Source organism: Triticum urartu, chromosome 2 (genome assembly GCF_003073215.2).
Source record: "Triticum urartu cultivar G1812 chromosome 2, Tu2.1, whole genome shotgun sequence".
Lineage (NCBI taxonomy): Eukaryota > Viridiplantae > Streptophyta > Magnoliopsida > Poales > Poaceae > Triticum > Triticum urartu.
In genome coordinates this window covers 92,284,892-92,300,172 of record NC_053023.1, presented here as the reverse complement: position 1 = coordinate 92,300,172, position 15,281 = coordinate 92,284,892, and the positions used below count along the sequence as shown (strand labels likewise).

Genomic DNA, 15,281 nt, shown 5'->3' with positions numbered 1-15,281 from the left:
GTTTTAGGCCATCGAATTTTTTCTTTTCCGACGGCAGCCCTAAAATAGGGTACCACTACTCCAATAGATATCGTAATTCTAAAAAAAGACAGATGCTGTAAAATTATGCACCCAACCATATGTATTGAAATAAAAAATATGAACTACTATGAATAGACTTTAAACTTTACAAAATCACCACATATCAAATTGAAATACAAATCATCAAATTTAACTTCAAAACCACATTGCCTATCATAAGGCCTTCTTCATTGCCTAGTGGTGAGCTGCATTGATGTAAGACTTTCTTTATTTTTGACTTCTCAAAACCCCAATCATATTCTTTTCCCCCCTTAAGTGTGAGGCACAGACTTGCGCTCAACTCTACATAAATATTTGAGGGATTGATTAAAGAAGGCAGACGATATTACTATTGTACCTGGTTTGCCTTGGGTTGGTGTTTTTGAAGCGATCACTAATCCATGATTTCTTTTGTCTATGACAGACACTGGTTTGTTCCTAATATAATATTGGCATTCTCATTAAACTTTTGGGAATTAAAATTTAGACTTCATAAAAATATTTCTCTTTCTTGACCTCCATGGCGATGGAACTAAGAGTAATGCATGTATCCATGCTAGCTAACTTTTGCAAGTCTGCACGAATGAGCAAGATTTTGGACTTCGGGTTTCAGTATTTGTCTTAGAGTTAGCACCAATGATCTTAGGTAGTCAACCTTCTTACTCGAGAACGAGCAAGATTTAATACCAGTGGAACGGCTGACAGTGCCGTGCTCCCGGGGGTGGCACACTCAAGGGGGGCCCGCCTCAGTGCATACGTGGGGCCAGGACAAGAGAGAAGTGAAGGAAATATGCCCTAGAGGCAATAATAAAGTTATTATTTATTTCCTTATATCATGATAAGTTTATTATTCATGCTAGAATTGTATTAACCGGAAACATAATACATGTGTGAATACATAGACAAACAGAGTGTCACTAGTATGCCTCTACTTGACTAGCTCGTTAATCAAAGATGGTTATGTTTCCTAACCATGGACAAAGAGTTGTCATTTGATTAACGGGATCACATCATTAGTTGAATGATCTGATTGACATGACCCATTCCATTAGCTTAGCACCCGATCGTTTAGTATGTTGCTATTGCTTTCTTCATGACTTATACATGTTCCTATGACTATGAGATTATGTAACTCCCGTGTGCCGGAGGAACACTTTGTGTGCTACTAAACGTCACAACGTAACTGGGTGATTATAAAGGTGCTCTACAGGTGTCTCCAAAGGTACATGTTGGGTTGACGTATTTCGAGATTTAGGATTTGTCACTCCGATCGTCGGAGAGGTATCTCTGGGCCCTCTTGGTAATGCACATCACTTAAGCCTTGCAAGCATTGCAACTAATGAGTTAGTTGCGGGATGATGTATTACGGAACGAGTAAAGAGACTTGCCGGTAACGAGATTGAACTAGGTATTGGATACCGACGATCGAATCTCGGGCAAGTAACATACCGATGACAAAGGGAACAACGTATGTTGTTATGCGGTCTGACCGATAAAAGATCTTCGTAGAATATGTAGGAACCAATATGGGCATCCAGGTCCCGCTATTGGTTATTGACCAGAGACATGTCTCGGTCATGTCTACATTGTTCTCGAACCCGTAGGGTCCGCACGCTTAAGGTTTCGATGACAGTTATATTATGAGTTTATACGTTTTGATGTACCGAAGGTTGTTCGGAGTCCCGGATGAGATCACGGACATGACGAGGAGTCTCGAAATGGTCGAGACATAATGATTGATATATTGGAAGCCTATGTTTGGATGTCGGAAGTGTTCCGGGTGAAATCGGGATTTTACCAAAAAACCGGGAGGTTACCGGAACCCCCCGGGAGGTACATGGGCCTTAATGGGCCATAGTGGAAGAAGAGGAGAGGCGGCCAGGGCTGGGCCGCGCGCCCCTCCCCCCTAGTCCGAATAGGACAAGGAGAGAGGGGGCCGGCGCCCCCCTCCTCTCTCTCTCTGTTCCCACCTCGCGAATCCTATTCCAACTAGGATTGGGGAAGAAGTCCTACTCCCGGAGGGAGTAGGACTCCTCCTGGCGCGCCCTATGATGGTCGTCCGACCTCCCCCTTTTGAACCTTTATATACGGAGGCAGGGGCACCCCTAGAGAAACAAGTTGATCCACATGATCATATTCTTAGCCGTGTGCGGTGCCCCCTTCCACCATAGTCCTCGATAATATTGCAGCGGTGCTTAGGCGAAGCCCTGCGACAGTAGTACATCAAGATCGTCACCACGCCGTCGTGCTGACGGAACTCTTCCCCGACACTTTCCTGGATCGGAGTCCGGGGATCGTCATTGAGCTGAATGTGTGCTAGAACTCGGAGGTGCCGTAGTTTCGGTGCTTGATCGGTCGGGCCGTGGAGACGTACGACTACATCAACCAAACGCTTCCGTTGTCGATCTACAAGGGTACGTAGATCACTCTCCCCTCTCGTTGCTATGCATCACCATGATCTTGCGTGTGTGTAGGAAATTTTTTGAAATTACTACGTTCCCCATCAAGAAGCCATAAGGAAGCGCCAGAGACCTTCGTGCCCTCCAAGGCAAGGGCGGCGGCGCCCCATATCACATTTGTAATCGTGTAAACCCTAGACCTCCCCGCATAAAGGGAGGTTGGGCAACCCTCTAGGGCATCTTATCTCAGATGAGAACTCTCGGTAGCAATCTCATACACCATTGTAACCCCTCGCACGAGGTATCCTCCACCATGAATAACAAAAGCAAGCAGGATGTAGGGTATTACTCTACGGAGGCCTGAACCTGGATAAACCCCCTGTGCGACCTCCAATCTAAGGCTTCCACTACAAGGATTCCGGTCTATTGCAACAAAAATTATTGCTACAACTATCTTTTGTTGCAATAAAAAGCTATATTACCACAAAATTCCAATTTGTGGTAATAGGCTCTACATATTGCCACAATTTTGTTTCGTCGCGCTAAGTACTCATTTTGTTGCAATAGAAGCCATGTATTGCCACAAGATGCACCGGCGTTGTAATATGGTAGTGATATTGCGACAGTTCCGTCCCGTTGCGTGACTTGATCATCTTGTTGCAATAAAGGCTAGGTATTGCAACAAAGTACATCTTTGTGGTAATATTTAGACATATATTGCAACAATTCTAACATGTGGCGCTAGTCATAGATATTGTTGCAAAAAACATGGCTTCATATTGCAACAAAGCATGTATTGGTTGTAATAGGGTGACTTTTTGCCTCACCTTCGTTGTGTTGCAATAACTATTACATATCTTCTATATCTAAATAGGGGCACCCCACTAGGTGATTTTCCTGCCTTCTCATGAAGCCACGTCACTCTAATTGTTATAGCCGTTGATTCAGTAAAGCTGAGGAGTGTGGAGCCGTCCGATTAAAAGTTAAGCAAATTACGAAGAGATGCCACCGCTAAGTGAATATACCGGTTCGTTCTTTCCGGCCTTACCGCTCACCCACCGTAGCGATCGATGCTAAGCCTCCAACTCAGTTTTTTACTTGAGCTTTACACGTACACTTAATCAAACTGGACACTAAAAAGCCCAATAGGTAAGGTCCATCGTTTCCCTTCCATTGGCGATGCCATGACCCCACGCATTTATCATCTCCCTAATTAACAGATAGTAACTCCTTGGCGTTTGGCCTCTCGAATCGAACCGGCGCGATCGCTAATTAACTCCTCGGTCAATTGATTGCCCATCAATCTCTCCATCTCTATACAAGTATTCTACGACTAGCCGGCTGTCTGTGGAAGACGCTGCCTCCGCCGCACAGCCATCACCTGGGGCGTCGCCCTCATCTCCTACCCGATCGTGGTTGGTGACTCCCCGTTCCACAAGACTCCGACGGAGGTAGTAGCAGTGGTGTGTGGCGGCGTTCGGTAGGGCATGTTCAGGCGTCGACACTGGTGGCCACGATGTCGCACATGTGACGTCTAGATCATGCAGAAGGAGGCGGCGAAGATGCGCATAGGGGTGATCGAGTGGATCAGCGCCACCTCATCACAAGGTAATCGCCATCGTTTGTCGCGACTGAAAATCTTTGTCTGATTGATATTCTTGGTCTACAGTTCATCTCTATCTCCCTCTCTTCTATGAATCGGCAGATGCCTTCAGATCTTCGCTATCCGATGGCCATGACTCCGCATCCGACCTCGCCAGCCCTCGCGATCACCAGAATCGACGTCAAGGAGCTGTGATGACCCCCTGCCATTCTTCTTCAAATTTTGTGTGGTGTTGTAAAATCATGATCATATACAATTTCAGAAGGTCAGAGATCCCGTAATTGTTTTTTCTAAAGAACATGTGTTCAAAATTTTCGCTTTGGACATGGAAAAAAGTGCATGGTCTAAACCATGTTCATCTTTTTTTTGCGAGTTAAACCATGTCTATCTTGATAGCAGGCTATCCAAAGTATTGCGTGTTTTAAACCATGTTGACATATTGCAGGTTATCCAATGGACATGGCAGTACAATAGGGGATCCGACACATGGCTCACACGAGTATCATAGTTTGCATTTGTTTGAGGGCATGTTCATCTTGATCTCTTCTGGATTGAACAAGAAAAGAAAAAAAATACATTGACATTCAACAGTCTACGGTTGTCAATTTATCTGATGTAAGATTATTTGTTTTAAGATTTTTACATTATTGATTCTCAAGTCACCAGGCCAGGTAATCGCAGGTTATGATGTTATTTTTCATTAACATTAATGTTTCAGTTCATGTGAATAATTTTTTCACTTTGGAGATATTTGGGAGAAGTATGCAAAATATGTTTTTTTATCATGATTGCACAATCTGCATCCAAAAACTATTGCATCAAATTCAATTTATATATCTTACAAAAAGTAGTACCATAGCATATGTATTTAATAAAAATTACACTGAAACAAGTAATAACTTCTGACTGGTCCTGTTGCCATCTTCTCATATGTAAACATTGTCTGTTTAGATAGTTTGGCATGCTAACGTACCATGACATTGTTCAAACATTTTGCTATATTACCGGTAAGAAAAACACAACAAGTTCCCGCAGCAACGCGCGGGGTATCACCTAGTCGCAACAAATTCAGCATCCATGGTAATACGTACAACATGATGCAACAATCCTCTAGTGTTGCCAAAAAGGAGTAGGATATTGCAACGATATTCTCTACAGTGCTCCTGATTTTTTCCTTTATTTATTATACTATTTCTCAGGATCTCATTAAAGGGGCGTACTAGTTTATAGAGGTATTAACACATTAGGTATCACAACTTGCACCTAAGTTGCATTTTAGTCACATATCTTGCAAACTGGACATCGGTGGCACCACAACTTGGAGGAACGCTAGCTTACGCGCGTTCGAAGCGTTCCACACTCGCAGAAGCCCTTCACTTTAGGGTTTATTGCACCACCAGGGTCTCCTCCACTCGCCCTACTGACCTCCTCCGGTAGCAGGGGCGGACCCAGGGCCCAGGCTGCTACAGTGCCTCTACAGTGCGCAATTTGCTGCAATCAATGAAGTAATTCATCACCACGCCCCAGGCCCAGGCCACCCCCCCCCCCCCGGCCCAGGCCCCCCCCCCCCCCCGGCCTGGGTCTTGGATCCGCCACTGTCCGGTAGTAACGTCGTCCTCGACATCAAAAAGACGGCAAGCTCAGTGCCCTTCTCACAAAGGTGAGTCGTGAGCACTGAGCAACAAATCCTCACATTCTCTTCCTAATTTTTCTATATCTTGCTTGATGTGATTGTATGTATTTATGTGTGCTGTTAATAAAAAAATGAGATTCCATATAAAATTATGTGTTAAACAGAGAAATTGATCAAGGCTGCGTACTAGCTGTTTTAAACACTCCCAGACTCCATTTAAACAGCTCTTTAGCCACCAATTGAGCAACATAACAACTGTATCCCAGCTTAATATCCAGCAAGAATTCATCAGCAAATCAACACCATTACATCAAGATATATATAAGGACATATGACACAAGATTTTAGTAGGATATAAGAAATCATCTCACCGAGATATACAACTCATGTTTCAACATGACAACACACAAGTTTCCGCAGCCATACTTGTAAAGATTGTTCACACAAAAGACCATAAGTTGATGGCAAAGTAATGAAAATAGCGACAACACTAAAAGACCACAAGTTCATAGCAATAGTTTGTACATAGCATCACCGTCAAAATAGCAACATCACTAAAAGAAATCATCTCACCGAGATATATAACTCATGTTTCAACATGACAACACACAAGTTTCCGCAGCCATACTTGTAAAGATTGTTCACACAAAAGACCATAAGTTGATGGCAAAGTAATGAAAATAGCGACAACACTAAAAGACCACAAGTTCATAGCAATAGTTTGTACATAGCATCACCGTCAAAATAGCAACATCACTAAAAGAAATCATCTCACCGAGATATATAACTCATGTTTCAACATGACAACACACAAGTTTCCGCAGCCATACTTGTAAAGATTGTTCACACAAAAGACCATAAGTTGATGGCAAAGTAATGAAAATAGCGACAACACTAAAAGACCACAAGTTCATAGCAATAGTTTGTACATAGCATCACTGTCAAAATAGCAACATCACTAAAAGAACAGCAACTACTCTTCTCTTCTCTTCATCACCAAACCATTAGTGGTGGGCACTAGCTTCTGTTCCCATTTGCCATAACATATGACACTATACAGGGGTGCCTTGTTTGAACCTATTTCACATCAGATTAAACTTCAGGAGAGATACTACTTGTAGGTAACCATCAAAAAAGTTCAGGAACATCCATTTTCTTTTTCTGAACAATATAGAAACATCTCCTACATGGACATTGTGCTGTTGAGTCTGGGTGAGCACCATCGAAAGCAAAATTCAAGAAATCCTTCATTCCAGTTTGCCACTAAACAAAATCTATTTCTCTGTCCATCCAGCTCTTATCTCGTGTCATTTTTGCCTTATCTCCGTAAAGCCAGTCCTGTTAAAAAAACATAACATCTGTATTAGTAGCTGCATTAGTCAATAGCATCACTAGCTGCATCACAAGACAAGACAATAGGGATACATACATAACAGTATTAGTGTCGCATGGTAAAGCAAAATTTATCTATACATTGTAAAGCAAAATTTGGTTGATGGAACAAGAAATAGTATTATTGTCACATGGTAGTACATGTGACATGAAATTATCCCCTTCCTGCTTTTTCTCTAGCCGTGAGGGCGACCTGGACGCCACGGCGATTCAACGTTGACTGACTTTGGCGCCGCTCCCCTAGCTACGGCGACCCGCAAGCCACGGCAGCGGCCCGACGCGACCGCGGTCTGGTACTGACCACATGCGATGGCAGTGCAGCGCTTGCCCCACGCAGCTATGACCTGACGCCATGGTGATGCCTCCAGGCGGTGGCGTCCTCCGCGACCCGGCGCTACACCCACACGCGAGTCGGCGAGTGAGACCCAGCGGCGCCGAAGGACCAGGGTCTGGTGCTTGGAAAGGAAAGAGGAGATCTCGGCGCAACCCACCGGAACCGAAGGAGCGAAGCAAACAGAAAAAAAAGGATCGAAGGAAAGGGGGAGGAGATCTCGCGCGGCGCAACCCACCAGAACGCGCGTCTGATACATCACGCGACCCCGATAGCGTATATACTCCAGTACTAGCGATAGTTGGAAAAAGTCTAAAAGAAACCTTAAATTTGTAGATAAAAGCTAAATCAAACCTGGAACTTTCAATCCTTAAAATCAGCACACTGAACTCTTCGATCCCGGTCTATTTTAAACCTTGAGCGCATTACCAAACAGGGATCGCGGATGTGGCAGCTCAAACCCGGGATTTGGTTGCGACCCGACGCGACTGGGTCGGCCCACAATGCGTGACGCATGGACCTGACAGGGATTCGGCAAGTCTAAAAAAGGGTACAGTGAGTCGAACTTAAGACCTGGCGGTGCAAAACTCGTATTGCTTGCCACTCCCACTGCTAGCTATTTATGTGATAGACAATAGCGACCTTATTTAACATATAACAACGCCGAGATTTGGAAACATCTCGGAAATTTTATGAAACATTTTCTTGAAAATTGTCAAAACAAAATTGAAATCCGAACATTTTCGCGAATTTTTAGAATTGCGATCTTTTTTACAAAACACAAACAAAATTTGAAAACATGAACCATTTTTAAATCACTAAAAGTTTTTTTTTGAAAAAACTGATTTTTTTTAACCTGAAAAAAAATTAAAGTGCGGAAAAAATTGAAACCTGAACAAATATTTTAGATTTGTTCCCATTTTTAACAAAATAGAAAGTGCTCACACTTCAATTTTTTGAGGTTTTAAAAATATGTTCCCATTTTTATATAAAAATGTGTACGTTTCAAAACATTGTTTAATTTTATTTTGTTTTCTTGAAAATTGTCAAAAAAATGGAATGAACATTTTGTTCAAACACAAAGAAATTTTGAAAACGAGAACTGTTTTTTTAAACCTGAACATTTTTTAAAGTGTGAACACTTTTTGAAAAAAAACATGCTGTGATATGTAATTAAATAGTTTCGTGTTTCTTTGTTTCATGTAATTGTTGTCGGTTAGGTTGGCTAGCGGGAGGGTTCTTGTAGCACCAGCACCCAAGTTCGATTTCCTTGATTCTCATTTTTTGGATTAAAATTTTTAAATCACCTCTTACGAAAAGGAAAAACACGCTTCGCCTGGTGGGCCGGCCCAGTCGCGACGGGCTGCAGCCCAGACCTGCTGGCAATCCCATTGAAAACATGTTGAGGTTCAAAATAGACCGGAATGAGTTCGGTGTGCTGATTTTAGGGATTAGAAGTTCAGAGTTTGATTTAGCTTTCGACTACAAGTTCAAGGTTTTTTTTTAACTTTTTCCAGCGATAGTTAGCAGAAACCGGCGTGATAGAATAGGACCAATCTAGTACTAGCGATAGTTAGCAGAAACAACCCGTACATCAGAAAAACACGGGTTGGGAGGCTTATGCGCGTACTACTAATATTATGGGATTTAATAAAAAAAGGTTAAGCGCCTAAGATTTTGGAAAGGAGGAGTATTACTTTTTTTAAAAGTGAGATAACGTATATTACTGAAATATGTCCACATAGAAAAAAATATCACTGAAATATGTGATCGACGTGGCCCTTCAAGTCGTTGACCAAACTTTGATTATCTGCAACTTTTAAACCACAATCCAAATGGCCTCATTATTTTTACATTTTTTAAATTAAACTGATATTTATATAGTAATTTGGTTGCATATTTTTACCTACTTAAGTAGTGTAGGTAGCATATGTCGGCATGACGACCGCGGCCCGAGGTCAAGTACAACCCGGGGTCCAGCACCAGCCAATTTCCCCTCATCGTCCACGTGTCCCGAAGAGTCGCCTGGCTGTCCGATTCCTACCATCGAAGTTTCCCCGCCACTATCGAGGCTCAGGGTAACTCGTCTCCCATGACTCTGTGGGCGACTTAGTCGAAAGCTTCCAAGCCCGTGCGCTCCATTCCCGAGCTCTTTGTCCATCCACCCCGGAGATGATGACGCCCAACAATCGACATGTATCAACGTCCTACACCACCCATACAAATACGCAATTTTTTGTAACATTATTTTTAGCAACATATATTCTCATATTTCGCTAAAATATATATTTTGGCAGTTGACACACATACCTCCTCCCTCTCTCTAGCGACCGGCAGCGCCCCGGCCCCGTCTCCCCAAGCCCTCCCTCCCCGCCGCCGTCGCTAGCGCCCGCCTCTGGGCCTGGCCCGGCCGACGCAGGTGGCCCTGGCCATTCCCCTCTAGGTGGTGTTCCGGCGCGGGATGGCACGCCTCCAAGAGGTGTCCCTAGGCGGCGGCATTCCGACGCGGTGGTGGTGTGTCCTGGCGGCGCGCAGGAGATCAGCTGGGCGGCGGTGTTGCCATTGGTGGCGAGGTGGCGCGGCGACAGGGTCTGGCGGCGCCCGCTCGGCCCAAATCTGGGCCCCTTGGGCATTTGTTTCTTCTTCTTTCTTTCTTTTTTCATTTGGGCTTGTTGTGTTGCTCGCTCTAGGATTTGCGATGTTATCAGTGTTGGTTACTTTGTAATACAAAGCGGGGGAAATCCTGTTTTAGTAAATAAATTGTTTCCAATTTATTTAATTATTGTGAACATTTCCTCCAAAAAGAATTACTTTTTCACCCCCTTCCTGCTAAACACCCTTCCTAACTGACTGAGCCGGAGTCAACATGGATTTTAGATTTATACATGCACAATTATAAAGTTTGAAACTTGCATACTCCATATGATACTCCAACAAGGAGCAACAACAGAGACAATCACACGGATTGACTTATGCACAGCACCAAAACAAATTCTTCATTCGTACCAGCTACTACTAGCTTGCACTTACGTAAACCAGGTCCAAGTTCACAACTAACACGTCACATTTAACAAAAATATAAGGCAACACTTTAAATCTGAGACGCAAAAGCAATGTCCCAGTGCATAGCTTTTACATCATGTTGCCACGATCCTAACAAGTAGTCATGCCATCACGACGACATCGAGAGGGTCAACAATCAGCCAGGTCATGTCATCACGACGGCAGAACAACATCACGATCTTCGAGCGCCCCGCCTCCCGCCCATCCCCTCCCCTACCGTTGCTGGAGGGCGTGACTAGGTGAAGCGTGCCAGTGGCGGCGGCAACAGGGCTCGTTCACCCCTTGCGTGTGGATCCGATGTAGGACGGATCCGACAGGTAAAGGCGTCGCGATGCGGGGTTGTTTAATTTACACAGTTGAATCTTTATGCTTATCGTTTGAACAAAAAGAACCTACTCTGGTGTGGACAAAACCCTCGATGAATTGTCCGGTAAAGTGAAAGATGCTGAGATCACCCCATCTCAAGATCGAAATGTGAGATCGAGACTGGCATAGATCGACCGTCTCATCAACCCATCCCAACAGTATTTATGTTTTGAGACAAGAGTATAACCTAATAGTTTTAAAGTGAAGGTCGCATGAGGTTCCTGTGACATGTAGTTCAGAACTGGACAAATGTTTGCTGCTTTGACTAACAGTTGACCAAGGCACAAATTTTTGACATATCCCAACATAAGTGTAGATCTATGATGAAACAACACCTTCCTAATTGGCTACGGGTGGTTGGCGGACCGGGGTTTGCGGCGGAGGGGTTGAAGCACCTTGGTACCCAGTCTGTGCATACTGGTTGACGGTGAAGGCGTCCGCGGACATCGTGTTCCTCCAACGCCTTCTGTCTTACTCCGGGTGAAAACTTGATTTTCGGATCGAACAGTGGCGATGTTCGTGGTCGTGCCCTTCCTGGAGGCATTATCTTGGAGTCCTTGGTCTGGCATATCCGTCACACATCTTCCAAAATGATCGCTCCTCGTGCTAGTGGTCTCCGTCGACTCTAAACAGGTCCCTTTTTTGCACATCTTATAGGTGTTTGGTAGTCGTTGAGGTTGTGTGACGATGCCTTGCATTCGTGTATCTTATCTTGGGGTGTGTGTGGCGTCCGTTTGTATCGGTTGCTTCAATGCATGTGATGATTGTTTTACACTATAAAAAGGAAAACTCTTTTTCGTTCATTAATTGGCTTTCTCAAATAGCGACGACTATACAAATATCAACGACAAGAACGTTACAGGGGAGGGCGCCGGATCGCCCCTTCATAATTATTCGATTTGGTGTTTTTTCACCACGATATAACTTTTTACAAACAAATTTTAGTATTCCCATCATCTCAAAATATATTTACAATCTAGAAAATTTCCTCCAAAAATAATTACTTTTTTAAAAAAATTACTTTCCCACCACCTAATTTAGGTGTGATGTGTTGTTATCACCAATATTTTTAACCTTCCGCTAAAAGGTCCCAAATTAGGGTCTTTGTTCCCACCAAAAAAATAACCTATATTTAACCTTCCCGCTAGTTACCTTCCACGGCGTTTTCACGGGCGATTGGATCTGACCTCTCGTCCCCGGTTCCTCTGTGCTGCCGGCATCAACACATCGCACCACAGTTGAGTCAGGTTATTCCTCCCGATCTCCTCCCTTCCTGTAACCTCCAGTCCTCCTCGATCTCGACCTCCTCGCTATCCTCTGCGCCCGCCGACGTGGGCCGCGTCTCCGTATCCTTGGCCATGCCGGCGGCGGCAGCGATGCGGTCTGGCGTCGGCGCCGACGGAGCCGACGGAGTTCTCCTTGCCCATCAATCTTGTGTCTGGACCAAGCACGACACCACCTCGGTGTTGAACGCCGTGATAATGCCCGCTCGGGCTCAAATCCCCCTCCCCCACGAGCTCCCCCCTCGACGCGCCGCCACCCACGCTCAGACCTCGCCGCCGCCCATGGCCTCCCCCGAAGAAAAGAGAAGAGAAGAGACGCAGGGAGATCGAACCACCAGATCGAGTGGCGGCCAGATCCATCTGCCACGGTCGCCCAGGGCTCGCGCGCCTCCGACGACGCGGCCGTGCCCGTGTGTCAAGGGCCTGGTCGGAGATGCTTCTGCTCCGCCATGGCCATGGAGCTTCCTCCCAATCCAAGGTCTTGGACTGGACGGGGACGGCTGCTCTTCCAAGGTCTCGTCTCTTCTCTTCCGATCCATCCATCCCACACCCCATTCTATTTGCATATGTGTAGATACATATTCAGATCAAACTGAACCCCAAACCATGGGCACTACTTCAAGAAATATAGTCCAGTAGGACCACGGAGGTGTGTCCCGGTAGAGTGAAAAAAATATCCTCTGCCTTATGCCCTATGTGTTAGTTATTTACATACGTACGAGGGATCTCTGATTCATACCCTAGATTGCATAGATGCTGTTAGTATGATTCAGTCTCCAGCTTTTTTATGTCAACTAGGAACGTCTGCAGTCATTTGAAAAGCTAATCTTGATAACCATGTACTATCTCATCATACTCTTCCTTCAAAGGGATAAATAGTGCTTTTCACAGTATATTCTCCTGGATAGTTCTGTCCTATTTCTAACATTTGAATATGGTAGATTGACCTCTGAATCAAATTAAGGTTTCTAGACCCTTTCGCAGAGTTACTCCATCATCCATCTGAATGTTTTTATATACGTTGCCATGTTGCTACAAGTTAGTAATTTAATGAAATCACCCCACTGTTCCATTAGTTACTGCCTAAGAGATTGTTGCTTTGTACCATCTGAACCTGACTAGAAATAGTTATTTTCGAAGTTGGCCCTTTGCTGGAGTTTGATAGCATATTACATTAAGACAATTTATTTGACTCATGGAGAGAATATGATCCTGTTATTCACCTGAATGTCATTCGTACCAGCTGATTTTAGGACAATGTATTCAATCATCATGGCTGGTTTCCTTTCCCCTTAGCAATTGCTTAAACAGAACAACTGAACAAGACTGACTTTATTTGATGCATTATATACATATATACATACTTCTAAAACCAAGCATGTTGAGACTTTCTAAATATACACAAGAAAATGCATTGTGGGCATTGCGGCGTCTAGCTTAGAAAGTGTCATGGCGGCAACTTTTGCTGAACATAAACCAACAATTTAGTAGTCAAGGAACCATCCTTTTTCCTTATGCATGGAAGAAAAAGATCATCTTTTGCTGTACTGCACTATTTGGGTGCACACTCAGTACAATATCTTTAGCTTCTTCAATATGTTCAGGAATTAATCTTTCTCCAATATCTTCAGCTTCTCAATTTTGTAGAATTTTAACAAAAGAATGCTTGGATAAATCTCTACCATTAAGAGAATAGTGACCTTGGAACATAACTGGTTGTACCAAGAAAGTTTAAGAGGGATATGTATGATCATTTCTAATTAGCTCTACTTCAGATTTTACTTTACCATGGTCTGTAAGCATAGGAGCCTGGCAGTTTTCAAACAGACAGATAAAAGTTCATACTTTTAAATTTTTTTGTTAAACTGATTTGATTTTATGCCTGCTTTACATATTGCGTTTCTTCTTAAATTGACTCAAAATTTTATGTCTGCTTTACTTACACAAGGGCACAATGATGAATTTTAAGGACGATGCTCCTGGTACACAACATCCTTACTTCATAATCACCTATCTGAATGGTGCACAACATCAATGCTTTGTTAATGCTAAGTCTCATGATTGTTTTTGTGTGCAGGAAAGAAAGACTTTGTTCTCTTAACAAGGATGAAGTATAACCGCATACAAAAACCAACGTGGACAACCCACATCTGGTAAATTGTTTAGCATTTGCTATAATGCATAGAATCTTGGTGTGGGTTAAATTGCTTTACACATTTACACTTGTATAATTGTTCTGTATGCACGAGCAGGATGTCATGAGCATGGGCGTGATGCCTGAAGGAAATATGCCTTAGAGGCAATAATAAAGTTATTATTTATTTTCTTATATCATGATAAAGGTTTATTATTCATGCTAGAATTGTATTAACCGGAAACATAATACATGTGTGAATACATAGACAAACAGAGTGTCACTAGTATGCCTTTACTTGACTAGCTTGTTAATCAAAGATGGTTATGTTTCCTAACCATGGACAAAGAGTTGTCATTTGATTAATGGGATCACATCATTAGTTGAATGATCTGATTGACATGACCCATTCCATTAGCTTAGCATCCGATCGTTTAGTATGTTGCTATTGCTTTCTTCATGACTTATACATGTTTCTATGACGTAAAGGTGCTCTACAGGTGTCTCCAAAGGTACATGTTGGGTTGACGTATTTCGAGATTACAATTTGTCATTCCGGTCGTCGGAGAGGTATCTCCGGGCCCTCTTGGTAATGCACATCACTTAAGCCTTGCAAGCATTGCAACTAATGAGTTAGTTGCGGGATGATGTATTATAGAACGAGTAAAGAGACTTGCCGGTAACGAGATTGAACTAGGTATTGCATCATTGACAGAATTCTCCAATCACTGCCACCAAGCTACAAGAGCTTCGTGATGAACTATAATATGCAAGGGATGAACAAGACTATTCCCGAGCTCTTCGCAATGCTGAAAGCTGCGGAGGTAGAAATCAAAAAGGAGCATCAAGTGTTGATGGTTAACAAGATCACTAGTTTCAAGAAAAAGGGCAAAGGGAAGAAAAAGGGGAACTTCAAGAAGAACAGCAAGCAAGTTGCTGCTCAGGAGAAGAAACCCAAGTCTGGACCTAAGCCTGAAGAAGAAGGGGAACTTCAAGAAGAACAGCAAGCAAGTTGCT

The 15,281-nt window shown here is 43.5% G+C and overlaps 1 protein-coding gene across 5 annotated transcripts; it reads left to right on the top strand.

The window, feature by feature from the left end:
• Window positions 1–11,977: 11,977 nt before the first annotated feature.
• Window positions 11,978–14,819, top strand: LOC125536052. Of its 5 annotated transcripts, none has more exons than XM_048699143.1 (4): window positions 12,005–12,643; window positions 14,079–14,112; window positions 14,208–14,283; window positions 14,765–14,819. In XM_048699143.1, the coding sequence occupies exons 1-4, from the start codon at window positions 12,206–12,208 to the stop codon at window positions 14,790–14,792; spliced, it is 576 nt and encodes a 191-aa protein (XP_048555100.1). In that variant the 5' UTR covers window positions 12,005–12,205; the 3' UTR covers window positions 14,793–14,819. The 5 variants fall into 5 exon arrangements, 3 of the variants coding, with proteins under 3 accessions (XP_048555100.1, XP_048555101.1, XP_048555102.1); XM_048699144.1 differs by lacking the exon at window positions 14,765–14,819 and adding an exon at window positions 14,383–14,459; XR_007294909.1 differs by lacking the exon at window positions 14,765–14,819 and having other exon boundaries at window positions 11,978–12,094; window positions 14,208–14,459.
• The last annotated feature ends 462 nt before the right edge of the window (window positions 14,820–15,281 follow it).

Coding starts and splice junctions, on each gene's coding strand:
- LOC125536052 (XM_048699143.1), top strand. CDS start 12,206: ATGCCGGCGGCGGCAGCGATGCGGTCTGGCGTCGGCGCCGACGGAGCC. Junction 12,644..14,078: donor GGGACGGCTGCTCTTCCAAG/GTCTCGTCTCTT, acceptor TACTTACACAAG/GGCACAATGATGAATTTTAA. Junction 14,113..14,207: donor TTTTAAGGACGATGCTCCTG/GTACACAACATC, acceptor TTTTGTGTGCAG/GAAAGAAAGACTTTGTTCTC.